At 39.8% G+C, this 27,914-nt stretch overlaps 3 protein-coding genes across 3 annotated transcripts in view; 2 read left to right on the top strand and 1 right to left on the bottom strand.

The window, feature by feature from the left end:
* LOC146495165 (piezo-type mechanosensitive ion channel component 2) overlaps positions 1-17,152 on the top strand; it is a 37,663-nt gene extending 20,511 nt beyond the window's left edge. The window contains exons 27-57 of the mRNA XM_085146151.1: positions 32-236; positions 409-510; positions 600-765; positions 3,524-3,767; positions 3,892-3,988; positions 5,183-5,342; positions 6,213-6,302; positions 6,418-6,500; positions 6,704-6,769; positions 7,024-7,136; positions 7,296-7,416; positions 7,540-7,617; positions 7,759-7,925; positions 8,244-8,443; positions 8,519-8,680; positions 8,996-9,286; positions 9,413-9,671; positions 9,854-10,042; positions 10,128-10,332; positions 10,482-10,614; positions 10,762-10,909; positions 11,017-11,231; positions 11,686-11,844; positions 11,978-12,125; positions 12,415-12,603; positions 12,860-12,952; positions 13,431-13,600; positions 14,565-14,681; positions 14,954-15,033; positions 15,141-15,366; positions 15,469-17,152. Of these exons, the coding sequence (XP_085002277.1) occupies positions 32-236; positions 409-510; positions 600-765; positions 3,524-3,767; positions 3,892-3,988; positions 5,183-5,342; positions 6,213-6,302; positions 6,418-6,500; positions 6,704-6,769; positions 7,024-7,136; positions 7,296-7,416; positions 7,540-7,617; positions 7,759-7,925; positions 8,244-8,443; positions 8,519-8,680; positions 8,996-9,286; positions 9,413-9,671; positions 9,854-10,042; positions 10,128-10,332; positions 10,482-10,614; positions 10,762-10,909; positions 11,017-11,231; positions 11,686-11,844; positions 11,978-12,125; positions 12,415-12,603; positions 12,860-12,952; positions 13,431-13,600; positions 14,565-14,681; positions 14,954-15,033; positions 15,141-15,366; positions 15,469-15,724 (4,932 nt within the window). The 3' untranslated portion in view covers positions 15,725-17,152. The remainder of the gene's footprint in view (positions 1-31; positions 237-408; positions 511-599; positions 766-3,523; positions 3,768-3,891; positions 3,989-5,182; positions 5,343-6,212; positions 6,303-6,417; positions 6,501-6,703; positions 6,770-7,023; positions 7,137-7,295; positions 7,417-7,539; positions 7,618-7,758; positions 7,926-8,243; positions 8,444-8,518; positions 8,681-8,995; positions 9,287-9,412; positions 9,672-9,853; positions 10,043-10,127; positions 10,333-10,481; positions 10,615-10,761; positions 10,910-11,016; positions 11,232-11,685; positions 11,845-11,977; positions 12,126-12,414; positions 12,604-12,859; positions 12,953-13,430; positions 13,601-14,564; positions 14,682-14,953; positions 15,034-15,140; positions 15,367-15,468) is intronic.
* On the bottom strand, positions 16,524-18,131 carry atp5f1e (ATP synthase F1 subunit epsilon). Its single transcript, XM_085147016.1, has 3 exons — positions 18,009-18,131; positions 17,525-17,652; positions 16,524-16,721 (listed from the first exon to the last, which is right to left on the bottom strand). Coding segments are annotated over exons 1-3 (162 nt in total). The 5' UTR covers positions 18,041-18,131; the 3' UTR covers positions 16,524-16,719.
* A 5,073-nt stretch (positions 18,132-23,204) lies between these two features.
* On the top strand, positions 23,205-27,790 carry LOC146495167 (PRELI domain containing protein 3B-like). The gene is made up of 6 exons (XM_085147015.1): positions 23,205-23,339; positions 24,552-24,720; positions 24,841-24,930; positions 25,147-25,217; positions 25,417-25,519; positions 25,634-27,790. Exons 1-6 carry the CDS (start codon positions 23,308-23,310, stop codon positions 25,748-25,750), a joined length of 582 nt encoding a protein of 193 aa, XP_085003141.1. The 5' UTR covers positions 23,205-23,307; the 3' UTR covers positions 25,751-27,790.
* The last annotated feature ends 124 nt before the right edge of the window (positions 27,791-27,914 follow it).

Raw genomic sequence — 27,914 nt, forward strand, 5'->3', positions numbered from 1 at the left:
AACTTCTTCCCATGCTTGTACTGCTTCTTAGATCAGTTTAATCGTTGCAGTCAATGTGATTGGTCAGAGGATGGATTTCTACGCCCTGCTCCATTCCTGCGCCTTGCTAGCCGTCCTGTCTCGGCGACGCAGGAAGGCGATTGGTGAAGTGTGGTCTAAATACTGCACGTTTACAGCGGGCCTCATGGTGCTGCAGTATCTGCTCTGCATCGGCATCCCTCCTGCTTTCTGTGTTGGTAAGGATCTTTCTAATAGTTTGTAGCAGTTTTGCTTCCATGTCTTGAAAAAAATATAAATAAAGTTTCTAAGATAAAAAATGTAATCACCTAAATCACTTCAAAGGAAAAATATAAATATATATAAATGAAAATAATCTGTGCTATGCCTTTTATTCCATTTGCTTGGTAGATTACCCCTGGAGAACAGCTGTTCACCCTTTGTCTTCTAATGTGATTAAGTGGTTTTACATGCCGGACTTTGCCATGAGACCCAATCCTTTATTCATATTCTGTGAGTTGATCTTCTAAGTTCTTATTTTGTTGATCTTCTTTTCCTCTTCTGGGTTAGCGTCTCCCATTTTTGTCCTTTTCCGTCTGCAGATGACTACCTCCTGCTGCTCTGCTCGTCTCTGCAGTGGCACGTATTTGAGGAGGAGAACCGAGCTGCAGTGCGACTGCTGGCCGGGGACAATGTCGAGATCAGCCGCAGTTTGGATCCTTGCTCCTTCAACCAGTTCATACCTGTTGACAACTTTCTTCACTGCAGGTCAGAAAGTATGATTCTTAATTGCTGTAGGGTTGATATGTCTGTTATCAGTATACTGACACCGTGTAATCCTGTTGTTCAGTTTATTTTCTTCATATCTTTAACATGACTCACCCTCCAAATCTAAATTTAGTGTTGATCAGAGCAGGAAATAGCCTGAACTCCATAATCCAGCACTCTCATCAAACCACTTCTTGTATTGTGGGTTAAACTGCATATGGAGAGTTGGGAGCCCATCACTCTGGTCTGTGGTCATTTTAGGAGCATTAAAGGGTTGAATTAGATTATTAATTTATGCGTGTCTCATTTCCAGGAACCTTTGTTAATGGGCTTTATTTCAGTCTTCAGATTTCTTGCTGTCCACAAAATATATTTCTGAAAATTCTCAGACAAAACCAAAAAATTTCCATGTGGAAAATACATTTGGAATTAGTAATTTATGTACAATTTTACATTAAAATAAATACAAGAAATTCGACTCCCTGGCAGCTTAGAAGATTACAGATACAAGTGGCGGAAACAAGCTGGCCTGCCCCTTGGTGATAGGTTTTAGGCATTCAGGGGCTCAGAGTAGAGCCGCTATTCCTCCACATTGAAAGGAGCCAGCTGAGGTGGTTCAGGCATCTGACAAGGATGCTTGTTGGTGCCTCCTGGATGAGGTGTTTTCCCCTACCGTGAGCAGGCTCCAAGGTAGACCCAGGACACGCTGGAGAGATAATCTCTCTGAGTTCGGCTGGGAATGCCTCGATGCTCCCCTGGATGAACTGAAGGAGGTGGCTTGAAAGAGGAAGGTATGGGCTTCTCTGCTTATGCTGCTGCCCCCAGGACTCAGTGCCGTGTATGCAGAAGAAGTCTGAATTTTCTGATTATGATGGCTACAAAATACATGAAGTAAGATTGAACTGTTTGAACAAGTTCAGATTTAATCTAAATGATTGTCCTTCTTGCTCTGCACCGTTCTCTCACATGCACTCTTCCTGCTCCTCTTCTCTGATTGTTGTAATCCAACTAATCATCCCTGCCACCTATATTATTGATTCATTTATTAATTATTCCCTATTTGTAAAATTGCAAGCAAGCCAAGGATTTTGAGGCTCGGGCTCCTTTGTTTCAACACACATTAGGGACGACAAAATTATTATTTATATCTCTACTTATTTCTCTGCTGAACTTTTGGGCTATTCGCAGACGACTGATCGCCTAATCAGAGGGAACACCCTTTTAAAGCCCCGTCTGCCAACTTAAGAAATAAAGCCGTCATCACACATGTACTTTGGACAATGCTGGAAGATTTGATTCAGTTCGATTCTATGGAGCCGCCAGAAAAGCGTGCACAGAAGGCAGGAAGCCTGATTTTGACTTACTGTAAATTCACCAGACAGACTTTGTACTAAGGAGCTAGCAGGTTAATGACTGATAAAAGAAAGAACTTGCTTATTTGTTTACACATAATAACACCACATCATGTTCCATTATGTTGATGTGCGTGAGTGATGTCAATGCCCACAGGGAGCATCTGAGGCCTCGCTTCCAGACAGAAGCAACATTTAGTAAAGAGCTCGTGATTTTTATTAAACATATAAACAGAAAACAAAACATAAATCATTGAATTCTCCCCTGTCTGTTCACATCCATGCATTTATTCATTGTACTACAACTGCACTGAATACTTTCTTATTGTCTGCAGTGCAAGTGTTAGTGTTATAACTAACTCTGTTTAGGCATGTAGTGTTCCCATGCTAAACTACAGGGTGGGCCATTTATATGGATACACCGTAATAACATGGGAATGGTTGGTGATATTAAAGTCCTGTTTGTGGCACATTAGTATATGTGAGGGGGCAAACTCATTTAGAAGTCGGCCATCTTGGATACAACTTTTGTTTTTTCAACAGGAAAAGGGCCATGTGACACATCAAACTTATTGGTAATGTCACAAGAAAAACAATGGTGTGCATTTTTAACTGTTAAAATACAAACCCTTTTATTCAGTTCATTCTTTTTTAAAAACCTTTAACAGTTTTCATCTAAATTTCTTTTCTTATTTACTCTTTCTACAAAATTTAAAAAACATTCTCTCAAACATTTGAAAAAGTAAGAAATCCATTCAATTAAATCCACAAGCCTGGACAATTACATCATAAGCCTGTACATTAAATATGATTAACGTGCACTTTAATAATAATTTTTTTGCTGTATCTTAATGTAAATACAGAGAAGGAATAAACTACTTGAAGAGTTTTAAATATGTACTTTCCAAGGTTATTATAGTTTACTAAAACTAAAGTAAAAACTGGAATTAGAAGGGTTTTTTTTAAATTAACTTAAATAAAAATAGAAACTAGACTCTTGAAAGATATCAAAACTAACTAAAACATTTTGTGAACTTGGAAATCAAATTAAAATAAATTTTTTTTTGAAAGTTTTAATATTTGTTAGTTTAATATAATTGATAATTTGATTTTATCACAACTTGCTTAATGAAGCAGTCATGGATGTGTTTATTGGGAGTCTGAATGTCTGTAAGACTGTGAGTCAGTGTTTTTATTGTATTACCTGTACTGATTTTCCTAAATCCTGCCTCTAAAATATGCCCTCTTCCATGTGGCGTCTAAAAATAAAAACTAATAGAAAATCAAAAACTAGATTAACTCTAGTGCTTACATATTTTTTATAGCGATGCTTTAGCTTTGTAATATTTGGCAGTATGATTTGCTTTCTTTTTAAACTGAAGATGTGGTCTCTGTTTTGTCCTCAGGTGCTATCTTGATATGGTGAAGGTGTTTGTTTTCAGCTACTTCTTTTGGCTGGTGCTTTGTCTCATTTTCATCACTGGCACGACACGCATCAACATCTTCTGTCTCGGCTACCTGGTGGCCTGTTTCTACTTTATGCTGTTTGGAGGCAGTGTGCTGATGCAGCCAGTCAGATACATCCTGCGGCTGTGGGACTGGCTCATTGGGTACACCTGCTTTGTGATCGCCATGAAGAACCTGGTGTCTGTAAGCGACCATACCATAAAGAAGTTCAGAAGTTGTACAATTGTACAGAATAATTTAAGACATGCAGCTATTTTTTTTTTAAATCATGCATTACTGATTAGTGCCTCTTTTTGCCTTCTTTCAGCTGGGTTCTTGTGCCTACCTGGAAAGCCTGATGAAGAACAGCTGCTGGCTAATTCAGGCATTTAGCATGTTTTGCACCATCAAAGGTTATGATGTCCGTAAGTGTCTGTAACAAGGATATTTAGTCACGATTTGTGTTAGGGAGAAAGAATGTGCCAGAATTTCCGATGGTATATTTACACTCAAAGCCACTTTATTAGGTACACCTGTTCAACCGCTCATAAATGCAAATATCTAATCAGCCAATCACATTGCAGCAACTCAGTGCATGACCTGCTGAAGTTCAAACTGAAATTGTCACAGTGCTGATACAATAATTATAAGCATCATTAAAAAAAAAGAAAAAAACACAACAGAAATACATGATGGAAAATTAGAGTTTTTATGTTGACATTCAACATTTTTTAGATGTTTTACAACACTTTTTTACAGCTGTGTTATATTTTACTTTTTTATTTTTATAGTTGCACTTCATTTGGAAGGTTAAAATTATCATTTTAATTAGCCAAAATAAAATGCAGAACTAAATATCCATTGGTATACATTAACCTCCTAGGACCTGGCGTCCACATATGTGGACATCACATTTTGGGTTATTTAGACCAAAATACTCAATTTTGCTCTACAAGGGCCTGATATCCTTTTACGAGGACATTATACTGCTACTACTGAATTTTAAACGAATATCCTCATATGTGGCTCTTATTTTTCTTAAAATCAAAAATAAGGTAAAAGAATAATCTGTTTTTTTTTTTTTTTTTTTTACATTCATATGCCCCAATATGCCCAAATATCAAAGAGAAATTAAAAATGCACGCCATGGAAGATTTCGGGTCTTAGGAGGTTAAAATTAAAATCAAAGTCATTATTCTACATAACAGAGGATGGTAAATGGCCTGTATTTGTATAGCGCTTTACTTGGTCCTAAGGACCCCAAAGCGCTTTACACTATACACAATCATCCACCCATTCACACACTGGTGATGGCAAGCTACAGTGTAGCCACAGCCACCCTGGGGCTCACTGACAGAGGCGGGGCTGCCGGGCACTGGCGCCACCGGGCCCTCTGACCACCACCAGTAGGCAACGGGTGAAGTGTCTTGCCCAAGGACACAACTACCGAGACTGTCGGAGCCGGGGCTCGAACCGGCAACCTTCCAATTATAAGACGAATGCCCAACTCTTAAGCCACGATTGCCCCAGATGCAGAACTGTTTTCTGTCATGTAAAAGTTTGTTAAAATCTGCTGTAAATTCTTCAGACATATTTCTCCTACCCTGTGTGCCTTTCAGCTGATCCCGATGATGAATGTGAGCTACCTGCAGGTGAAGCCGGCATTGTCTGGGATGCGATCTGTTTCACTGTCCTCTTGGCACAAAGGAGGGTCTTCCTCAGCTACTACTTCCTCTATGTGGTGTCTGACCTCAAGTCTTCTAAGATATTGGCCTCTAGGTCAGTGTTTCATTTTCAGGTTTAGCTCTATAACATACAGTAGTCTTAAAGCTTTACACATAAGGTCAATAAGATTTGAAAACTTGAAAGTTTGATATGTTTTGTTGGATAAATCTAGATTGAGTGTAACACTTAAAAAATAAAAGAAAACCAAAGACACGAGAATTCATGCGAAAGCTGTTTACGAGAGGTTTTTGGTAGCTCTCTCTTTCATGGATAATTCATTACACAGAATTCCTAATAATAATTTCCAGTAATTTTCCTGGAAAGAACAACGTGATTTGGTCCTAACTGCATGAAAATGTATTTCTGCATGTTTGTTTGAGTTGCTGTGAATTTACTAAGGCTTACAAGGCTATGCTAGAATGACCAAACTGCAGTTTATTTTTTCTGGGTTTTTTTCTGTTCTGTTTAGTAGCTGTAAAAAGACATCACTAATCTCTTACTCTAACTCATTTTACATGGTGGGTCAGATACAACCCACTTTCATCCTGAGAGGGCCAGACCAGTGAAACTTTCTTTTCTTTGTGTTTGTATACAGAAGTTTATTTGCACATTTAATTGCTGAAATATCTCAATATAAGAAAAAGAGCAGTTTCAACAGTATGTCTCAGTTTTGCTGCATAACTAAGAAGTGTTACTCTACTAAATGAAAGAAATCTGTTGCCAAGATCTGTATGATGTGTAAAACATTGCCCAGACTGCCCTGTAATAATTAGACCGCACTGGAGTCTGCGCCAGGCCAATTTTGTCACACATTTTGGGCCTTATGTTTGTCACAATGTAAACTTAGCTTGTTAATGCAAAAACAAACAAACAAAGTAAAAGCTAAAGCAGCAGTTAATGTCCCTGTCCATCTCGACCTTGAAGGGGCGCTGAATTGTTTGAGGCCAAAGTGAAAAAACAGGTAGCAGCCCGACTGGAGATGGAGAAGAAATCAGTGGAGGCTCTGAAGAAACAGTAAGAACACTTACACTGAAACCATTAATGGATCAGGTTTACAGTAAAGACCATGACACTTCCCCTCTTCCTAAGCAGCAAGTTATAAACTAACCTTTCAGCCTTCTTCCTATAGGATGGAGAAGATCAAATCTAAACAGAAGAGTCGACCTGCACCACCAGAAGAACCTCTTGCTGATCAGGAGCAGGTGACACCTGGTAACACAAGTGACTCTTTTTCAGTTTCTAATGTTAGCAAGGAAAACAGGCCAAATTCATACAGTAGAGTAGAGACAGTATGGTGAGGGATGTTTGAGGAGGGGTTTAGTCTGCTTGTTTTTTTTCTCTGTGATGGATGTGTTTACTTTATGGAAGCCAGTAAATATCATCAACACATAAACAAAACGAACTGTAAATTCCAGGTGATGACGAGAAGGCAAAGAGAGACGCAGGAAAATGGTGGAAGCCCTGGGTCTCTCAGCCTGGAGGTGAGCTTAAACAGTGTGAAAGAAAGAGAGTATTGGCAGAGGAAAGAGCGAAGACAATGCTGTTTCCTATCATTGGGTTGTGTGCTTCACTTCTTTTCAATTTAATCAGAGAAATGTTTTTAGCCTGACTGTAAATGCAGCACCAGATTTTAGCCACTGACCTGCTTCTTTAGAGCAGATCAGATGCCTTGTTGTGAGGCTCAGTGGTATGTCTGTGTGTGCATGTAGTTTTGACACTGCTTTGTTTAACACAGTGGAAAACAATTGTGGCTACCACCTGTTTGAGAGTGACAGTGAGGAGGAGGAAGAGGAAGTTCCTGAGAAGACAGAGGAAGAGCAACCACCAAAGAAGAAATCTGCTTTTCAGGTTAGAGCCAGAATGATCTGAGCCAAAACTAAAAGCAATGGAGATACAGTTAAAGTAATTCACAATTTCCCCTTAAAGTGTTCGTTTTGAGTTTTGTAGCTGCTGTATCTATGTTGTAAGATCAGTGGGTGATCTGTGCATCTTTGTCTTTAATTCTAGTTGGCCTATGAGGCCTGGGTCACGAGTTCAAAGAAGGCTTTGAAGGACCTGAAGAAGGAGAAGACAAAAATAAAGAAAGAAGAGAAGAAGAAAGCAAAGAGAGAGCTGCAGAGGCAGCAGGGTGAGAACGGATCATGTCGTGTTTACTAGTGCTACTCTTACTAGTACATGTATGGTAAAGTGGACTGTAACTATAGAGACATGCTGTATCACAAACAGTTTGATGATGGCTCTTGTTCTCCAGGCATTGATAAAGCAGAATCCAGTGAGGACGAACCAAGTGTTGAAAGTGTTGTGGAGGAGGAGGGAGAGGAGAAAAAAGGTATATACTTCTAAGGGATGGGAATGCCCTAGTTCCAAATGACCCTCTGCTTGTTGTTGCAATGAAAACAGGAAGCATTAAAAGCATGGAAAACCTTCACTCTAATTGGCTTACTGTGCTTTTACACATAACCTCTTACAGAAAACATCCTGCAGCGCATCATCAGCACGATAAAGTTCAGCTGGGTGTTCCTTCAGTCTCTTCTTGATGACCTGACGGAGGGATTGAACTCATTTTGTAAAGACAACCTGGGCATTTCCAAAGTGCTGCGCTTCGAGCGAGCGTTACTCAACCAGCAGCAAAAGAAGGTCAGCTGACAAGATAAACACTTGATTTTAGTCAATAAGCAATGTAATTATAACAGAACAAGTTTCACAATTAGTCTCAAGGCTGATATTTATATTTAACACAGTTTTCTGGGGGGAAAAAACAACATTATCTGCTATTAGCAAGTTCAGTACATTCCAGGCAATCCTTCATGACCCATGCATAAGATGAACACTAAACACAAATGTCTTTAAATTTGTCTTTAAAGTGTTTTTGGTACATCTTCAGTTTATTTAACCAGGATCCTTTATCCTAATGCACCTATTAGCACTCTTTGTCTGTATTATCTGGCTCCGCAGGGTAAAGAGGTGAGTCAGGAGAGTGTGAAGCAGTTTTATGAAAACTGGAAGTCCCGTCAGAACACACTGTCATCTCAGGACAATCTAGATAAATCCCTGTCAGCTCCCGGCTCTCCACCTGCCAGCCCTTCTTCACAACACGCATACAAGAAGCTGAAGAACCAAGCCTCCAAAATTTCCTGGGGCAGCAGTGTTTCCAGGTACACACAGACAACATAGTCATAGTTTACCTTTCAGGCACACACACTGAGTCTCTCCCTCCTGCTTAACTTCAGCTGCATGACAGACGAGACGATGCTGGTGTCCCGGCAGCCAACGCAGGAGGAGCTGGATGAGCCTCCTGCTGTGTCACCTGCTGCTGACCAGCTCAGACGAAGGCTCTTTAAAGAGGCCAATATTGACATGACATCTTTTGACACTGAGGAACTTTCACCCAGGTGAATGGATGAGTGACGCTTTAGACACATATTTCTGCTCAGTTTAATCCTGTCGTTAGCTGTGATCTCTAACAGACAAATCTAACAGACAAAAACTCGAGTGCAGAATTCATAAAATTATTATTTTCCATTGAGAATAACTTCTTCCTGTTCTTCATCCCAGTCAGTAAAACTGCAAACACCACATAAATAACACGCATAATTGCAGGAAAGGTTTCATTTACCAGAAACAGCTTCAGATACAAGAATTGTCTTTCAAGATGTGATTCTATGATTCCTGAAAGTAAGATTTCTTATTCGCTCGTTTCTTAAAAGCTGTGAAGAACAAAAAGAACTTCATGAACAAGAGGAGGATGAGAAACAAACAGAAGTTGAGATGAAATGTGAAGAAGAACAAGAACAACGAGAAGATCCTGAGGTGGAGAAAGAGGAGCGGGATGAGGAATTGCTGCAAAGAGAAGAGGAAGAAGGTGCTGAATACCCAGAATGGACCTCGCTGGATCTCAGGGATAGCGATGGAGAGAAGAGTCTTGACCTCGCAGAGTCTCCCAGACCTCTGAGTCAAGAAACGAGGAACCTCACTGCCAGTGAGCTGCTACTCAACAAGTTAGTAGACACAAAAAAATGTAGTATGCAGGACAAAAGAGATATAAGCTCCATCTCTTAAGAGCTTTAATCTCCATCATTGTGTTTTTCGTCTTCCTCTCTTCTCTGTCCTTTCTGATTCTGAAGCATGTTTGAAAATGATGAGATCTCCGAGTCCGACAAGTTTTTCGTGACCTTGCCGAGGCCGCTGAAGCTGCTGTTTGCCCTCTATAACACCATGGTGTCCAAGTCAGAGATGCTATGCTACTTTGTGATCATCCTAAACCACATTGTGTCAGCTTCGCTCCTCTCCCTCATCCTGCCGATTCTCATATTCCTCTGGGCCATGCTGTCTGTGCCTCGGCCGACCAAACGCTTCTGGATGACAGCCATCATTTACACCGAAGTAGGTTTTCTTGTAAATACGTCAGATAAAATCTAAATGAAGCAAGGGTGTGTTTTTAGTTTCTTAATGCAAATACTAGATACACATATAATGCTTTTAATGGTTGATTTGTTGAATAGTTTAATGTGCGTGCTGGAAACAGAACTCACTCGCATCTCTTGTGTCTCTCTTGTTTGTCTCAGCTGACTGTTGTGGTGAAGTACTTTTTCCAGTTTGGTTTCTTCCCCTGGACCACCTCTGCCTACCGAGGCATCAACGCTGACCGGCCCTTCGCCCTGCCCAACATCATTGGGGTGGAGAAGAAGGACGGCTATGTCCTCTTCGACCTAATTCAGCTGCTCGCGCTGTTCTTCCACCGATCTATCCTAAAGGTAATGTGAAAACTAACCACTGTAAATCATTTTCAAGCAGCTACTTTGAAATGTTCAAGTGCTGCCTGTGTCTATGTCTCTGCAGTGCCACGGGCTGTGGGACAACAAGGAGGTTGAGATGCCCGATTTCTTCAAGAAGCTGAAGAAGAAAGTGGACAAGAAGAAGACCGGAGCAGAGAAGATGGGCAGCAGGGAGCAACCATCACGCCGTCTGAGGTTCCTCCCCCTCCAGGCGTCCACCACCTCCTTATTCTGTAGACTGAAAAAAGGCGAATCTGCAGAATCTGGTGGTGAATATTCAGAAGATCCCTGCATGTCTTGAATAAAGAGTCTCCATGTTCATTATCTCATTTTTGGAAGTTGTCATGTTGAATTCATTACCAGCAAATGGCTAGTTTTTTCTCAATTTCTTTTAATTTGTTTATTTTTTAAACTGGAGAGATGAAGCCCAAAAAGCAGCAAAGCAAGAAAAAGAGACGGGAACGACATAAGGCTCCACTGACAAGGAAGCAGAGGATCAGACAGCAGATCAGAGAGAGGATGCTACAAGCCAAAGCTGCCACCATAGAAGTGTGAGTTGTCTGCAGTCCACTAAGTCTGTTTTCTGAGATGTTAATCATTACTTTATTTTGGTAGATAATATTTTTCCATAGATTTATTTTTAGCGGAGAGGAGCTTCCCGTTTCTGTCTTACTCTGCAGTCTCTTCTTTTTCTGCAGCGGCCTTCACATCTACTTACCTATAAGGCAGTTTTTCTATGACATCATTCACCCAGATTACAGCCCTGTGTGTGACGTCTACGCCCTCATGTTTCTCATTGATGTCGTCAACTTCATTGTCACCATATACGGATACTGGGCTTTTGGGGTAAGACTACACAAACATATGAATATTTCTTATTATTTAAATCATAAATAAAATTTACTTGACATGTATGATTTATGACAATGAGGCTAATTTTCATCGCTCTGTAGAAATACTCTGCAGCGGCTGACATCACAGAGTCACTGTCAGAAGACCAGGTTCCAGAGGCCTTTCTGGTCATGCTACTGATCCAGTTTGGTACCATGATAGTGGACCGAGCCCTTTACTTGAAGAAGTCTCTGCTGGGAAAGTGCGTTTTCCAGGTGGTGCTGGTGTTTGGCATACACTTCTGGATGTTCTTCATTCTCCCTGGTGTCACAGAGAGGTCATTGTTCAATAAATTCTTCTTCTTCTCATTTTTTACTCAGTAAAATAAAGTCAAACTCAATGAAGTGCTTTGTAAATAAAGTTGGCATTGTATGACTGACCTTTTCAAACATTCAACCACCAAAACTAATTTTTCTGTTCAGGGCTGGATAACTGTAATCTGGCATGGTAATCAAAAAATAATGAAGCTTTATTATTTTTTTCAGCTTTTTTGTAAAACAGTAAATCTTAGAATTTCATGGATAACAACAATACTTATATTTTAGCATTAAAAATTTGATTTCAGTTAAAGAGCTTGCACATACTGGTGGATTAATGTCACATAAATCTTACATTTGACAGAGGCCTATTAAATTTGTTAAGCACAGTATATAAAAATAAAAAATAAACAAATCTGATCCGTGACAATAAAAGGAGCAAAGATCGATATCTCTTCTGTTTATTTGCTCCAGGAGGTTCAACAGAAACCCAGTTGCTCAGCTGTGGTACTTTGTAAAGTGCATCTACTTCGGCCTGTCTGCATACCAGATCAAATGTGGCTACCCAAACCGCATCCTGGGCAACTTCCTCACCAAGAACTACAACTACCTGAACCTCTTCCTCTTTCAGGGGTACAAAAACCGGCTAAACTGTAACTAAATAACCGCCAACATAAATACTTCAGACACATGTTTTACAATGTGACTGATCAAATTTTTATTTTAATTCAAAACATTTTTCTCTCTCTCTCTTCTCCTCTTTCAGTTTTCGGATGGTTCCCTTCCTGACAGAGCTGAGGGCGGTGATGGATTGGGTTTGGACCGACACCACGCTGTCTCTCTCCAGTTGGATTTGCGTTGAAGACATCTACGCTAACATATTCGTCCTCAAGTGCTGGAGGGAGTCTGAGAAAGTAAGCAGGAGTGCTTAAGAAAGTAGTTGAAATTACTTTTAAAATCATTTTAGTCCCTGAACAAGTACAAAATAAACAATTAAATTACAGAAAAATGTGTGTTTTTCAGTGTAGACTATAGAAATTTCCATTAAAAATATGAGAGAGTCTGGGCTGTGAGCTACCAGAACTCTTTGCTTACCTTTATAAATTTATGATGCAGGAAAATTGAGACGAGCTGTTGAAATGGCACGTCTTTATCCAGTGGACTGAATAACTTTTGATGGTAATCTATTCGTAATTCTTCCAGAAATTCCCCCACCCTCCGGGGCAGAAGAAGAAGAAGGTGGTGAAATATGGAATGGGAGGTTTCATCATCTTTGCTCTCATTAGCATCATCTGGTTCCCACTGCTCTTCATGTCACTGGTCCAGTCAGCAGCCGGAGTGACCAATCAGCCTTTAGACGTCTCCATCCAGCTCAGCATCGCAGGATACGAGGTCAGAATCAATACATCATATTTTGTGTTCATTATACTTTTTCTCCACAAAAAAACGTTATGCTTACTAATATTATTTATAAAGTTTGTGCTTCCTTCTAAGGTGAAACGGCAAAGTCACGGTGCATGGAAAACTAAATTTATATTTGCTATCATTAAACACAAGAAACATCACTTCCCTGCAATAGTGTCATGGTTTATGTGTATGTGTGAGGACATGTGTTAATTCTCTGCTGCATCTTTGTGTGTTCTCACAGCCTTTGTTCACTATGAGCGCCCAGGAGCAGAACTTGGTGCCTTACACAGAAGCCAAATTCAACAGGCTCACCAAAGTTTATGCAACTCATCCAGTGAGACACAGTTTATTCTACTGTAAATAGAAACAAATACATAAAGCATCAAAGCTTCACTCAATCTGGTTCTTTAACAGAATACATTAACCTCGAAAACTATAAAACAAATTAATGAGCTCAGCCCTAGCTGTAATAATACCATCTATGACCACAGGAGGGAGCAGTCATTCAGGTATTAGAGCAGAAAACCAAAACACCTGTACAAATACATTACTGTCCAGCATTTCTTACACAATATCCATTACAAGAAGATATAACTTCTGGTGGTCAGATGACACTACACTTATTACATTCATTATTCATTATTAACTCTACGTGGACTCACTGTGCCATATTGAAATAGAGTTTATGCTGTGTTTGTATTATATAACACTAGTTGATGTTGAAATATCATTATCCAAATTCACCAGAACACTGTAGTGGCATTTGCTGAAATAACCTAGGAAATCTAATCATCTCTCAATCACTCTCTCAGTCTGCCATGCAGTTCATCATGAACTATGAGGCTGAGGACATTCTTGTTGCTAAGATCAAGAGCGATGCCAGTTTACTGTGGACCATCAGCCCAGCCAGTCGAGCGGCCATGATCCAGGAGCTCAGCAACTCGTCTCACATATACATGACCTTACGCTGGACACTGCTCAGGTCAGGCTGTGTGTGTGTGTGTATCTCTCACCTTCAGATCATTTCTGCTTAGTATTTTTGTCAGCTAGTTGAGACAAAGGAAGAAATTTTATTTTTCTTAAAAGTAATTTAACCATCAAAGATATGGACACCGTCATAGCAAATTCACCCCAAAGTCAGAGCATGCAATGCTCAGGGAAGAAAAAAAAACAATGACTACATCTCAAACTCTACAGACCTCGGTTAGCATGTTAGATGTTAAAGTTCATGACAGTACAAATACAAATAGACTGAACAAGTATGGCTTGTTTGGAAGCATCTATTCTCTAAAAAGAACAAGGCGCCACAGCAAGAAGACTTCTGCAACAATGTCCTTTATTATTACAATTAGAGAAAACCAAATGCATCAGCAAAAACTCCTCATACTAACTGTCAAGCATAGAGGAGGGGTGATGATTTGGGCTTGTTTTACAGACACAATCATTGAGCAAACCATTAACTCCTTTGTATACTTTGCTATCCAGAGGACTTCATGGTTGACTCAAATGTAAGGCCATTGTCCCAAACTGGGTTGTGCAATAGGACAATGATCCCAAGCACAGTAGCCTGAATGATGAAAACCGTGAATGAGCTCAATAGAATACTTATTAACCTCAATATACTGAAGCAATGTTTACATTAAAAGAGTCAACCATAATTCCTCCACATGTGAAAGACCGCTAAAGTCATAGAGAAAATGAACTTGCTGCTGCTGCTAAAGGTGGGTTATACAAAGTACTGAACCAGAGGGTGTACTTACTTTTTCACATGACTGTTGTTATACTGTCATATCAACTTCAAAAATCTGGGAAACTAGCCCATTATTTCTTATTACTTGATATTTTCTGCTAATTTTATTTAAGCACTTGCAATTTCACATCATTTGCCTGCACTTTGCACCAGTGCAAATAACACTTGACACCGGCAAATATGTTCCCCTCCTAAGGAATGCGTCCATATCAATGAATGCAGAGACCGTGGGAGAGCACACTGTGAAGTTTGACGACAAAACCTTGAGGGAAGGGATTGTGCGAATGCTTAAAGGCAACAGCAGCAGACCTGTGTGAGTCTCAGTCAAAACACAATCAGATGGTTTATGCATGCTTTATTATTGTGTTTTATTCAGGTGATGAAATATTTGTAAATGTAAATCAAACAGAAATGTAGAAAATATGGCTCTGCAGCTCTTCTTGTCCCTATAGCACACAGAAGGTTAAACATCAAACTAAATTTAATGTAAGGGAACTCAGGCAGCCCTGGAGAGCTCCAGTGTACAACATTAGTGAATGTTTTGAAATTTTTATGGTGTTAATCTGAGTTTTCTTGTCTCTCTAGGATTATTGATTCTCTGCTGCCTAAATTCATCAGGGGTCCCAAAGGACCTGAGTCCAAAATGGGAACCAGGATGAAAGTAGGTTAGTTACTCTTTGTATTTTTTTACCTGATCAAAGCGGGTCAGTCTCATTCCCTGTTGTTGGTGTTTAAAACATGCACTTTGCTTTAAACCCATATCATCTCTTAGACTTGACAGACCGTCCAGACCTTCAGGCGCTGGCTTTCTTCAGGCCCATGTCAATCCAGCTTCAGCAGGTCAATGGGACGTCAAACAAGGAGGCAGATCAGTGGTGGGTGGTGGAAGAGTGCCCCCCAGTTGTCACGTCCTCCGAGCACAAATGTCAAAGCATCGAGTTAGTGGTGTTCAGCGATAAAGTCAGCCCCTCCAGTCTGGGTTTTTTGGCCGGACACGGGTAGGTAACAAGACATTTTAGCTGCATCCTGACAGGAAATCTTTCTCATAGCTGTGGATTCATTTACACACAAAACCTGTCCTCTTTCCCTCTTCACGACAGCATCGTGGGTCTTTACATGTCAGTGGTGCTAGTCATCGGAAAGTTTGTCAGGGAATTCTTCAATGGGATATCCAGGTCCATCATGTTTGAGGAGCTACCATGTGTCGACAGAGTCCTGAAGCTTTGCACAGACATTTTTGTGGTTCGTGAGACGGGAGAGATGGAGCTAGAAGAGACACTGTTTGAGAAGCTCATCTTCCTCTATCGATCACCAGAGACCATGATCAAGATGACCAGAGAGAAGAAAGACAGCTAGGGCTCAGTGGCTTGTCAGAATGCCCATGCTTTACTCTTGTAACTTATGAAGGATGATTTCAAGTAAATAAAAAAAAAAAAAAAGTACAAACGAAACATCAGCATGAATCTATTATTGGAAAATGGTCTGGCTTTATCATTAAGCTACCCTGCGTGTCCTTTCAATCATGGCCTCTGACGTTAAGTGACAGGACAAGTTGAGAAGTGTTTTTAAGCAGCTCAGTAAATCATTGCTAAAGATATGAAAGGTCAGACATCAAGATATACCACAGCCAAAAACCTCTCATGTGACCATAAACTAGAGGTCATTAATGAGAGAGCTGCACTGTTCACCAACACTTCAATTCCTATCCAGAAAGCAAATTTGATGAATTTAAATTACCACCTACACAAAAATCTAAAAAATTAAGTGACCAAAGATCTATTATATTACCTACCAGAAAAAAAACCCGTTACCCTATGATCTTAACTGCATTTAAAAGTAAAAAGCCCTATTGATTTCTTTTTAATGCGATTTGTTTTCATACCATTGGTTAACGCATGCTTTCGAATTACATTTTTTTACTGGTATAAAATATGACATCCCCATCTGACTTCTAATGACTAATATACTCATGGATCCACACACACATACCTCTGTAAATACTACATTTCTGTGCATAACTATGAAGAGTACTCCATTGCTTTATATCAAAATAAAATGTTTGACAAAAAATCATGGTCTTATTGTGCAGTACTATAAATACCACAATAGATTCACTACAACACTACAAGGGCAAGAACACAAGGCGACAAAAGAATTCCAACATCCATCTTTAATACAATTTTGATTACAAATGAAAAGGGGGGCGGGGGTGCAGTGTCATTCAGGTCCCCAGTCTAACACATCATCTTGATGTTAACCAGCTTTTATTTTTCTTCTCCACGGTGTGCAGGACAGGTAAGCTGCAGGACCTCACAACCCATGAAAAAAAACATCTACATCATGGTCAAACGTCCTGGAAGGAAAGCAAAGCAGAATGGAAACATTAATGAAAAGATCCTCATAAAATGTCTTCGTAAATCTAAAACATTCAGTGACTGTAAGGTTAGAATTAAACAAATTTGAGAACTTAAGCTGTCAGCCACAAAGGACAGTACCCATGTTAGGAGCATGCGACATGCTCCTAAACTCTCCACGCCTAATAAAACATCTACATTTCCCCTTCCACAGAATTTGTCACATTTGTTAAATGCTCCTGGAGCTCACCTCACCACAATAAAACAAGTTGGTGAAATGTTGCACCAAGTCATCGAGTTCAGAGTCCTGATAAGAATGGAAACCACCACAGCACATATACAGTTAGCAATACGAGCATACAATTACCTGCTAAAGCCTGTGACCACTACTGAAACAACCAAATAAATGCACTCAAATGCTGAATTTTAATACTCAAAAAAACTTGTGTATTATAAATCTCAATGCATACTTACGTTTCCTAAACCAATATGTTCCTTTATATTTTGATTTATTTATTGAGAGCATTTGACTTTGTCTGAATAAAATGTAACGCTAAACTGATGCACTGTTAAATTGTTATGCATTCGACAATTCAAATACGAGGCCAGCTTCACCATAACTAGACAGGACAACGATATGGAGCTTAAATGTGTGTGCAACAGTAATAATAACCTAGTACACCACTATTTGAAGGAGACACTGAAAGCACCGTCACAGCCGCCTCTCTTTGACATTCATACTATCAGAGGACATGAGCTGTGATCAGAACATCATTGGTACCTTTAAAGCTGATGAACTTACATGCTGTTTTATTTTGAGGTTTGAGGACTCTGACGTTGGACTCTGCGGCCTTTATGGCCTCGGCTTTGAACTGCGGCTTGAGGGCAGCCCGCACCGCGTTAGCGCAGATAGCGGAGAAGCGGATGTAGCTGCAGAGAGGACACACAGGTTAGCCACATGCTAAATGCTACCGACAATGATTTGTCTGTAGAGGACAAGAACAACCTCTTCTTCATTAACAAACCACATACTATCAGAAGAAGTACCACCTGACTCAGTAATGAGGTAATGCTACTGCCATAAATTAAACGCATACGGTGGGGAACACTAACGTCAGTAAACTTAGTATATTAGCTATGTAGCTAAATTGAGAATTTAACACTAAAAAACAACATTTTCTTTGACAGAGCATTCTGTTCTCATTTTAAACCTCGTTAAAATAAAGCAATCAATATTTACCACAAGCCATTCCATTGTAACTGCATATTTATTTTTATTTTAATACCTCAGGCCTGCCTGTCTCCAGTATGCGACCATCTTGGCTGTGTTGTAGCTTCAAGGACAGGTCGGATGTCTGCGTGATGACGTATTTGACAGGCGCAAGACGTTGTTCCTCTCAGCCAATAAAACAGTTTTTCGTGATTAACAGCTGGTACTTTTATTTGTCCCGCCTTCGGTGGATGAACAAAGTGCCTGGCTTTTTATTGTTTACTTTGAGTCGACAGTAAATTATAAAGTTAAATTTCAATAAAATAAATAAATAAGTGGTATGGTCTGTGAATTAACAAACCCTGTTTAAAAAAGTAATTACGGGACAGCTTGCCAGAGTTTTTTCTGTAATTTCACACATTTATTTCTTTTTAGGCCTAAATATTGATAGATAGTTTATTGATCCCAGAGGGGAAAATATTGTGTTACAGCAGCTGGCAGGATAAAAACCAACAACAATAACGAACATAATGAACACTAAAAAGTAAGACAGGAAATGTGCAAGGGACTAGTAAAAATTACATTAATAATTAATATGTACACAATTAAGAAAACAGCTTCAAGAAGGTATAATACAGAAAGAGTCACACTCATAGATTTATTTCATTTACTGCAGCAGCATTTCTTTATCATGGAGAAAAATGGCAGACGTACAGTTGAAATTGCACTTCTTTTTTTTTTTTTTTATCAGAATCAGAATCAGAAAAACTTTATTAATCCAAGAGTTAAATCATCGGTTATCATAGCAGCAAATATACAAAAAACAAGAAGCACTCATATAAATGTGTGTAGAAACAGAGTTATGATAGATAAACATTAAGATAAGTGGATAAACATAGAGATATACAGTGGGGCAAAAAAGTATTTAGTCAGCCACCGATTGTGCAAGTTCCCCCACTTAAAATGATGACAGAGGTCAGTAATTTGCACCAGAGGTACACTTCAACTGTGAGAGACAGAATGTGAAAAAAAAAATCCATGAATTCACATGGTAGGATTTGTAAAGAATTTATTCGTCAATCAGGGTGGAAAATAAGTATTTGGTCACCTCAAACAAGGAAAATCCCTGGCTCTCACAGACCTGTAACGTCTTCTGTAAGAAGCTTTTCTGTCCCCCACTCGTTACCTGTATGAATGGCACCTGTTTGACCTCATCATCTGTATAAAAGACACCTGTCCACAGCCTCAACCAGTCAGACTCCAAACTCCGCCATGGCCAAGACCAAAGAGCTTTCGAAGGACACCAGGAAAAGAATTGTAGACCTGCACCAGACTGGGAAGAGTGAATCTACAATAGGCAAGCAGCTTGGTGTGAAAAAATCAACTGTGGGAGCAATCATCAGAAAATGGAAGACATACAAGACCACTGATAATCTCCCTCGATCTGGGGCTCCACGCAAGATCTCATCCCGTGGGGTCAAAATGATCATGAGAACGGTGAGCAAAGATCCCAGAACCACACGGGGGGACCTGGTGAATGACCTGCAGAGAGCTGGGACCAAAGTAACAAAGGTCACCATCAGTAACACACTACAACGGCAGGGAATCAAATCCCGCAGTGCCAGACGTGTTCCGCTGCTGAAGCCAGTGCATGTCCAGGCCCGTCTGAAGTTTGCCAGAGAGCACATGGATGATACAGCAGAGGATTGGGAGAATGTCATGTGGTCAGATGAAACCAAAGTAGAACTTTTTGGTATAAACTCAACTCGTCGTGTTTGGAGGAAGAAGAATACTGAGTTGCATCCCAAGAACACCATACCTACTGTGAAGCATGGGGGTGGAAACATCATGCTATGGGGCTGTTTTTCTGCCAAGGGGACAGGACGACTGATCCGTGTTAAGGACAGAATGAATGGGGCCAAGTATCGTGAGATTTTGAGCCAAAACCTCCTTCCATCAGTGAGAACTTTGAAGATGAAACGAGGCTGGGTCTTCCAACATGACAATGATCCAAAACACACCGCCCGGGCAACAAAGGAGTGGCTCCGTAAGAAGCATTTGAAAGTCCTGGAGTGGCCTAGCCAGTCTCCAGACCTCAACCCCATAGAAAATCTGTGGCGGGAGTTGAAAGTCCGTGTTGCTTGGCGACAGCCCCAAAACATCACTGCTCTTGAGAAGATCTGCATGGAGGAATGGGCCAAAATACCAGCTACTGTGTGTGCAAACCTGGTAAAGACGTATAGTAAACGTTTGACCTCTGTTATTGCCAACAAAGGTTATGTTACAAAGTATTGAGTTGTATTTTTGTTATTGACCAAATACTTATTTTCCACCCTGATTTACAAATAAATTCTTTACAAATCCTACCATGTGAATTCATGGATTTTTTTTTTTCACATTCTGTCTCTCACAGTTGAAGTGTACCTCTGGTGCAAATTACTGACCTCTGTCATCATTTTAAGTGGGTGAACTTGCACAATCGGTGGCTGACTAAATACTTTTTTGCCCCACTGTAGGTATAAATATAAATATACATATAACTATAAAAGGACAAGTATGTGTGCAAATATATGTTGTGGTGTACAAAAGTGACAGGGTGCATTGAGGTGTGATTAATTCTGTTCCACATGTGTGGATCTGACCCAAGTGGATGAATTAAAGAGTCTGAAAGCAGCGGGAAGGGACAACCTCTTCTAACGTTCCCTCAGACGGCAAGGTTAAAGGAACTTGTTGCTGAAACTGCTTTTCAGATTGTCCAGTGTGTTATGGAGGGGCCTGGAGTCATTGTCCATGATCGTCAGCAGTCTTGCCAGCATGCTATCACTGATCACCTCCTCCAGGGTGGTGAGCTTCATGCCAACAACAGACTCTGCCTTCCTGATGAGTTTGTTCAGTCTGTTTGCGTCCTTTGCTTTGATGCCTGCATCCCAGCATGCCACAGGAAAGACGATGGTGCTCGAAACAACAGACTGATAAAACATGTAGAGCAGCCTGCTGCATATATAGAGGAATCTGAGCCTTCGTAGAAAGTAAAGCCGGCTCAGACCCTTTTTGTAGGCAGCGTCCGTGTAGGCGGACCACTCCAGCTTGTGATCCAGCTGAACTCCTACATATACACTGAACTTGTAGGATGTGACTATTTCGGCATCAGTCCCACCAATGCAGATGGGGGAGGGTCGGGAACTGTTTCTGCCAAACTCCACCACCAGCTCCTTTTTTTTTGGCCACATTCAGCTGCAGGTGGTTTACCTCAACCACCTCATGAAGCAGTCAATCAGTCGATATTAAGCTATCTATATTATAACGCTATTAAGTTGATATATTAAACTATCTCAGGGATTAAATGTGCAGTTAAAGTTCTTTACACTGACAGAAAGAGGAGTTTCACTGGTCACACCTATTTAATATCAAAGCGGGCTGTTTGTGGCCTATGTTATAAATGAGTTTCATGTCCCTGCCTAAATGCTCTAAATTGAAATGTATGTGTTATGTAGTTTTAAACCACTGCATATCTACACAATGTGAATGAATGCAGTGAGTTTATATGGTGCTGATTTTAATTAAAAACAACAAGTAGAATACATTTTCCTGCACAATCAATAAAAAAGAACAAGGTCAAGCAACTTGTGGGAAAATGTGAATCTTTGACTTGAAATAATTTTGCTACTAACAAATGTTTCCCACTAACAGGTCTGACTGATGGAGAATTCGAACTCAACTACAGATAAAAATGCTTCTCTTTCTTATATCAGCTGTGCAGCCAACAGTTTCAATTTCAATCTGAAGATTTGCTACTGTTACCATAGCAACAGACAGTAGGACTTTTCTCCATAGGAACTGTGAATATTTGGGTTATTTTTGTGAATCTTTGTACTTCATGTTATTCACATAATGATGTGACTGCATGACAGTTAATCTATTAATTAAGTCCATAGTAAATGATGATGTATGCTGTAATATCAAGTTACACAAAGCTTTGAAATTATATATTTACACAATATTGGATCTAAAATCGCTGATGGCTGACCTGGAATTTATGACCTGGGATAGTTTTATTTATTTTTTAATAATAAGATGGAAAAACCTATTTAAAAATGCAAACATTTCTTATATTTGTTATTAATGTTCACCCAAAGGAACTTAAAAAAATCACAGACAATGTCTTGAATAATCAGGCCACTTTCTTCAAACTGCTGGCATACTTGTGGTTCCTAGGCTATTTAAAAGTAGAATGGGGGTCAAAGCCTTTAGCTTTTAGGCACCTGTTCTGTGGAACTAGCCCCCATTTGGATCCTGGGGACAAACACCATCTGAGTGTTTTTTCTTCACTCACCTTTTTTCAGTTGCTATATGTTTTTACACCACTCTGCAATTAATCACGAGTTATTACTTCCTGTTAAAAGGGAGCTTTTCCTTCCCACTGTTGCTGTGATTTGATGCCATATGAATAAAATTGAATTGAACCATTACATATATGTACACTTATATTTCATACATGGACCATTCATAGAAAATTATAGAACGATCTGGTGGCATAATCTCTTGCCATCCCTAGTACCACCATAGATTTGTACATGAAAATGTTGTTTATTAAATTAAGTTAGCATTAAGACTTTGAGCCTAGCTAAAATTGACACTGAATATAAGTTCTAAAACTAAATATACCACAAAATGTTACCCCCCAATAAAAAAAAAACCTATAGCATCAAATGGCTTGATTTGTTGTTGTCAGTAGCAACTAACCAACTAACTTCTGATATTTTGTGCAGATTTAAGCATGTAAAACTAAAAAGTGTGTGAAACTGAACTTAGACTCGTATTTCTAACTCATCCACTTCCTGTTGTGTAGCTTTCTTTTCTTTTATACTTCTTGGGCATAGTGCTTATTTATTATATAGACTACACAGTACACAACATCAAAATTCACATTTTTTTATATAACTGAAATATTTAATAATTTGGGCTTAAGCCAATAAGAAAGTTACAGACTATGTTTATATGAAAAATGTAAAAACATGTTTATTAAAATACATCAAATACAGAATCAGAAAGACTTTATTTATCCTGCATTTGATGTATTTTATTACAGAACTTAACACCTGCATAAGTGTAAAGAAATGGCTTTGATTTTGCCACCCTAACTGATTTTCATGCCACCCTGAACATTTCTCTAGATCCGCCCCTGCTGCTGAGGGGTGTTTAAAACGAACACATGGATTATTCTGTAAGGGGTGCAGCAGCTCTGTCTGCCAGCAGGGGGGGCATCGCGGAAGACTGTCAAAGGTTTCTCACTCAGCCCCTCCTTCCTTCCTCTCTCAGTGGTCACGCTGTCAATTGTCGCCGGCTCCCGTGCTCTGACAGAAAAACCGGTAAAAATGAAGATTTGGGCGTCAGAGCACATTTTCAAGTGAGTATTTCTTTTTTTTGCGGTAGTGTTTTATAAAGTATTGTTGTTAAGTTGGCTATTTCTTCTTATATAATCAGTTTTCGTGGCTCCGAGTGCAGTCTGGGCGAAGCTGCGAAGGTTGCGGATAAGTTAGATAACACGAAGGCGCGCCGCTTTAGTCGAGTTACCCAACGCTTTTAGTTTATATTAGTTATGTTTAGAAATGACTTTTGACTTCCCACCGCGTTTGATGTTTACAGCTGAAGCCTGTATTTGCTACATGTATTGGTTTTTGAATTTAAAGTGCCCTTTACCCGAGTTAACTTTTGCCGTTAGCTTTGTGCTGCTAACATTAAAGCTAATTTTTTCGCCTTGAATACTATGACTGTAATTATGTTTAGGTTTATTGTAACATTTCAGCCTCAGAGGACTGTTTTCAAATGCTTTCCCCGAGCCTTGGTATTTGTTACGGGATAAAGAAAAATTTAATTACCCGCGTGTTTGACATTATGGACGGGGAACGTTACGTAACGACCGGTCTGTCGTTTAAACACAATAAACTGCATATAATCAGAGCATTTCTGCTCGTTTTACAGCGACTGATAAATAAAACCAGTCTGGTTGCTTAAACCCTCTACTAGAAGTTTCCAGAGAAAAGCCGTGTGTGCTGCAGCTGATGTGAGTCTGCGCTGTGCAGAGGGGGCGTTTCTTCTCCCCCCTGTCTGCAAACACAGACGCTATTGTGATTCACCATCAGCGATGTTGTTACATTCAAATGGCCCCATATTTGCAGAAAATAATTGTCTCCTATATTATTACCTCCTAAATTGGGTTGGAAGTTAAGCGGGTCGTCCGCTAACTTGAATGTTTGAGACAAAGCGCTGCATGAATGGATCTGACTGTTCGGAGCCACAAATGCACCACATCTGCTGCTTGCATTGCAAGATACTAAATGCACTAAACATTTTCTCCAGCCAAACAAGTCAAATCAAGCGATGTCTATTAAATATCTGTTCTAGTTCACAGAGATGCACAATAAAGCAACTGGTCCTTTTTGTTGCTTGTAAGATGGGTGAAATACAGGCATGGTGGATTTTTAAGTAGGGTTTACCTTTGTAACCTCAGAATCTAAGATGTTTTTTCACACTGAAGAGCACACTCTCAGCAGCAAGCATTGAGTCATCTTCAGAATGTTAAATTGCCTGTTTCTAATGTTGATATCGATTCAAACAGCCACCCATGGGAGACGGTGACCAAGGCTGCGATGCAGAAGTATCCCAATCCCATGAACCCCAGTGTCTTTGGTGTGGATGTTCTGGACAGAAGTGTGGACACTGAGGGACGGTTACACAGCACCAGACTGCTCAGCACAGAGTGGGGGCTCCCTGCTTTGGCCAAGTCGGTGAGTTAAAAGGATAAGAGAAATGATCATTGTGTTTTGTTCAGACTGGGTAATGTTAAGTTGTTTTTCCTTGTATCATTTCAGAGTTGTATTACTTTTTTATTTTATTGTTTCCTGCAGATGTTTGGGGTCACAAGAACATGCACGTATGTCCAGGAACATTCAGTAGTGGACCCTAAACAGCAGACCTTTGAGCTGCAGTCTACAAACGTGAGTAGGATTAACAAATACTTTTATTATGCTTCATCAATACAGACATTAAAGCCGAATCGTTATGGAAGGATGTAGCTGTAACCTGACCTCTGTAGTTGTATTTACTTGTCTAATCAGCATTTCTGTCACTATAGATTTGATGTGGTTGCTATGTGTCACCTTGTGGCAGATGCTGATATAAAAAGACTGATTTCAGGTGTTTTGTCCTTACAGATTTCCTTTACCAACCTGGTGTCTGTGGATGAGAAGTTGACATACAAGCCACATCCACAGGACCCAGAAAAGTAAGGGACTCATTTTTATCTTTCTCATCAGTTAAATTGGAGTTAAAAAGCACAACATTTTTTTAAAAAAAAACCCTTAATATTATTGCAAAAAGGTTTTGAATGTTTAACTACAAGATTTTTAAAAACAAAAAGAAACTCTACAAAGAAAAAATTTGTTTCAGCTGTGTTTGTGACTTTTCTATGCTTGCGTATTCAGGACAGTGCTGACACAGGAGGCTCTGATCAGTGTGAAAGGCGTCAGTCTGAGCAACCACCTCGAGGGTCTCATGGCCAAGACCATATCCGTCAATGCCAGCAAGGTAAAGCTGCCTTTAAAATCCTCCTTAAACTCACCTTGATAATATAGTTTCTCTTCTGATTTTAAAATCCTCATCACTGCGCGTTATAATGTGAAGCATTTGTTTCTGTTTTAGGGTCGGGAGGCGATGGAGTGGGTAATCAGACGGTTAAACACAGAAATCGAGGAGCTGACAGCCACTGCTCGCGGTACCATGCGATCCCCCATGGCGGCAGCAGTTGCAGATAAATGATCTGGATCTTCCCGGTTTCTTACTCCACCATCATGAACCGATGGGCTTCTCTGTAATTTTCCCCTCTAAGGGGACCCTCACCTCATCTGCCAACACAGCCTATTAACCACAGCCCTATCCTTCGGCCCTGCGTTTGTTTGTAATGAGATCATTGTTAGTCCTTCCTCAGCAGTCTGCGCCAACAGACTTTTACACCAGTCAGGTAGTGATGAGGAAGCATTGAGCTGATGATGGTTTAAAAACAAAACACCACTTAAATTGGACTGCACTTGAAGCTCATATGACTTGGTCTTGTGATATGGAAACTTTTTTTTTTAGAATTGAATTCACAGCGTGCCTCTAAATCATCTCACCGGGTTCTTCCTTTTGTCTCTCACATTTCATCATCGCTTTCAAATCTTCATAAACAAGCAGAGGATGGCTCGATTGGAGCAACTTTAATGTCAACCTTTGGCTTGATTGACCATGCCGTGCACAGCAAAGCTGACTGAAATGTCTCAAAACCAAATGCTGCCATGCACACAGACTGTAAAAGAATATGAAAGTAAAGGGGAAACTGTAAGTTACAAACTGCATCAGCTTTCTGTCAGGTGGATGGATCAGATCCCGTGTACCGTTGGGTGATGTTTTCACCATAGCAGAAACACTTTGAAGAAGTGCAACTTCCCTCAGAACATGGGTTAGACTTTGAGGTCTGATACTGATACTGCATCATAACTGTGTCAGGGGTCACAGGAGAGTGAGAGAAGGTGTTGTAGAGCAATAAGGCAGCTTAGACTTGTTATTTAACAAACGTCTCAGTGCATTTAAACCAAGTGGAGCAGACTGTTGTTTAGTTGTTTGTGTTACTAATGCATGACTACTGGTGTATATGCCACAGCTGTCAGCACAGTGGACTGGACTTTGGAAGGATTTTTTTTTTTTGTTCTTTTTCTTCACCCACTTGTGGGTCACTGTGGTCGAGTTTTGCTTCAAGAATACTTGATATTTCTGAATTCAGTTTTTTCTTACAGTGATGTGCTATATAGTTAAGTGTTACAGTATGAGAATGTAAATACTTGAATGTTTAACTTAATTTCAGCATATATACTTTAAGTGGCGGCAAGTCCTCGAAGGGTGCAAATTAAAAAAGAAAGAAAAGAAGAGTGGGCACTGAGCAACATGTCAGGATTCACCAGTGTTTAGTGTGTTGTTAACGCTCACCAGTGTTGTGGTGCAGCCCTGCAGGGTTACGTTCAGGGTCACATTCTGTGCCTACAAGAGAAATAGAAATAACCAGTTTTACACCCAGAACGCTTTATTCTAACTTTATTTGTGGCAAACGAGCTCTGTTTTATTTGACTGTTATTTATTTTGTATTTGTAACATTTACAAAAGCTGAACTGACCAACTAAGAACTGTTGGCTTGTGATGTTGTGCAAATTTGGTGCAGTTCCCCCCCCTCTTTAAATCTTTCTTGTTTGTGTCATAGAGAACTCTCAGGTACTACATTGTTAACAATGGTTAGTGTCCCTAATAAGTTTTTCAAAGACCACAAGGGGATGAAAGAAATGTTACATCCCTTTTTTTTTCTTTTCTTTTTTTGTACTTACTATAAAATGTACAAAGCTACAAATAGAAGTTTACATGAGAAGGGTTTGTGGTACATCTTAAGCTTTATACAGTGTTAAAGTGTCCCTTCTTGGATCTCAGCAGCATCACAGGTCTTCCAAGATGCTCCATGGTTAGCTTTCTGTTTCGACAGCATTACATGCGTACTTCCAGTTTGACTCATCATTTAAAACAGTAACTGTCTGGTTTTCAGTTTCATCATGTGCAACCCACCTCTTGATCACTTTGTCTAAAACCTGACCCGTCCACACAGTCTCATTTCATCAAATGAGATGTTTTTCTATGGGGAACATTTTGAGACCAGTGGCTGTAAATAGGCTTGTATTGATACTTTGGTTGTGTTACATTCCAAGAATGTGAACGTGGAACAAAATCTAAAGTGTGCACACCGAAATGTTACAAAATAAAGAGATGTCATTGTTTCATGAACACGGTGTTGAGGATTTGTGTCAAAGATTAAATGGGTTTAAATTATGTTCACTCACTTGACCACTTTATGAATAAACCACCTCTTTTGTAATTTTCCTTTTAAAGACATTGCCCTCTGGTGGTA

This window comes from Neolamprologus multifasciatus, chromosome 20 (genome assembly GCF_963576455.1).
Source record: "Neolamprologus multifasciatus chromosome 20, fNeoMul1.2, whole genome shotgun sequence".
NCBI lineage: Eukaryota > Metazoa > Chordata > Actinopteri > Cichliformes > Cichlidae > Neolamprologus > Neolamprologus multifasciatus.

Bases quoted from the DNA above. Each gene is read 5' to 3' on its own strand.
- atp5f1e (XM_085147016.1), bottom strand. From the start codon at position 18,040: ATGGTCGCATACTGGAGACAGGCAGGCCTGAG. The intron at 17,653-18,008 runs GTATTAAAATAA...TCCTCTCTGCAG, and splicing joins TGGAGACAGGCAGGCCTGAG to CTACATCCGCTTCTCCGCTA.
- LOC146495167 (XM_085147015.1), top strand. From the start codon at position 23,308: ATGAAGATTTGGGCGTCAGAGCACATTTTCAA. The intron at 24,931-25,146 runs GTGAGTAGGATT...TTGTCCTTACAG, and splicing joins TTGAGCTGCAGTCTACAAAC to ATTTCCTTTACCAACCTGGT. The intron at 25,520-25,633 runs GTAAAGCTGCCT...TTTCTGTTTTAG, and splicing joins TATCCGTCAATGCCAGCAAG to GGTCGGGAGGCGATGGAGTG.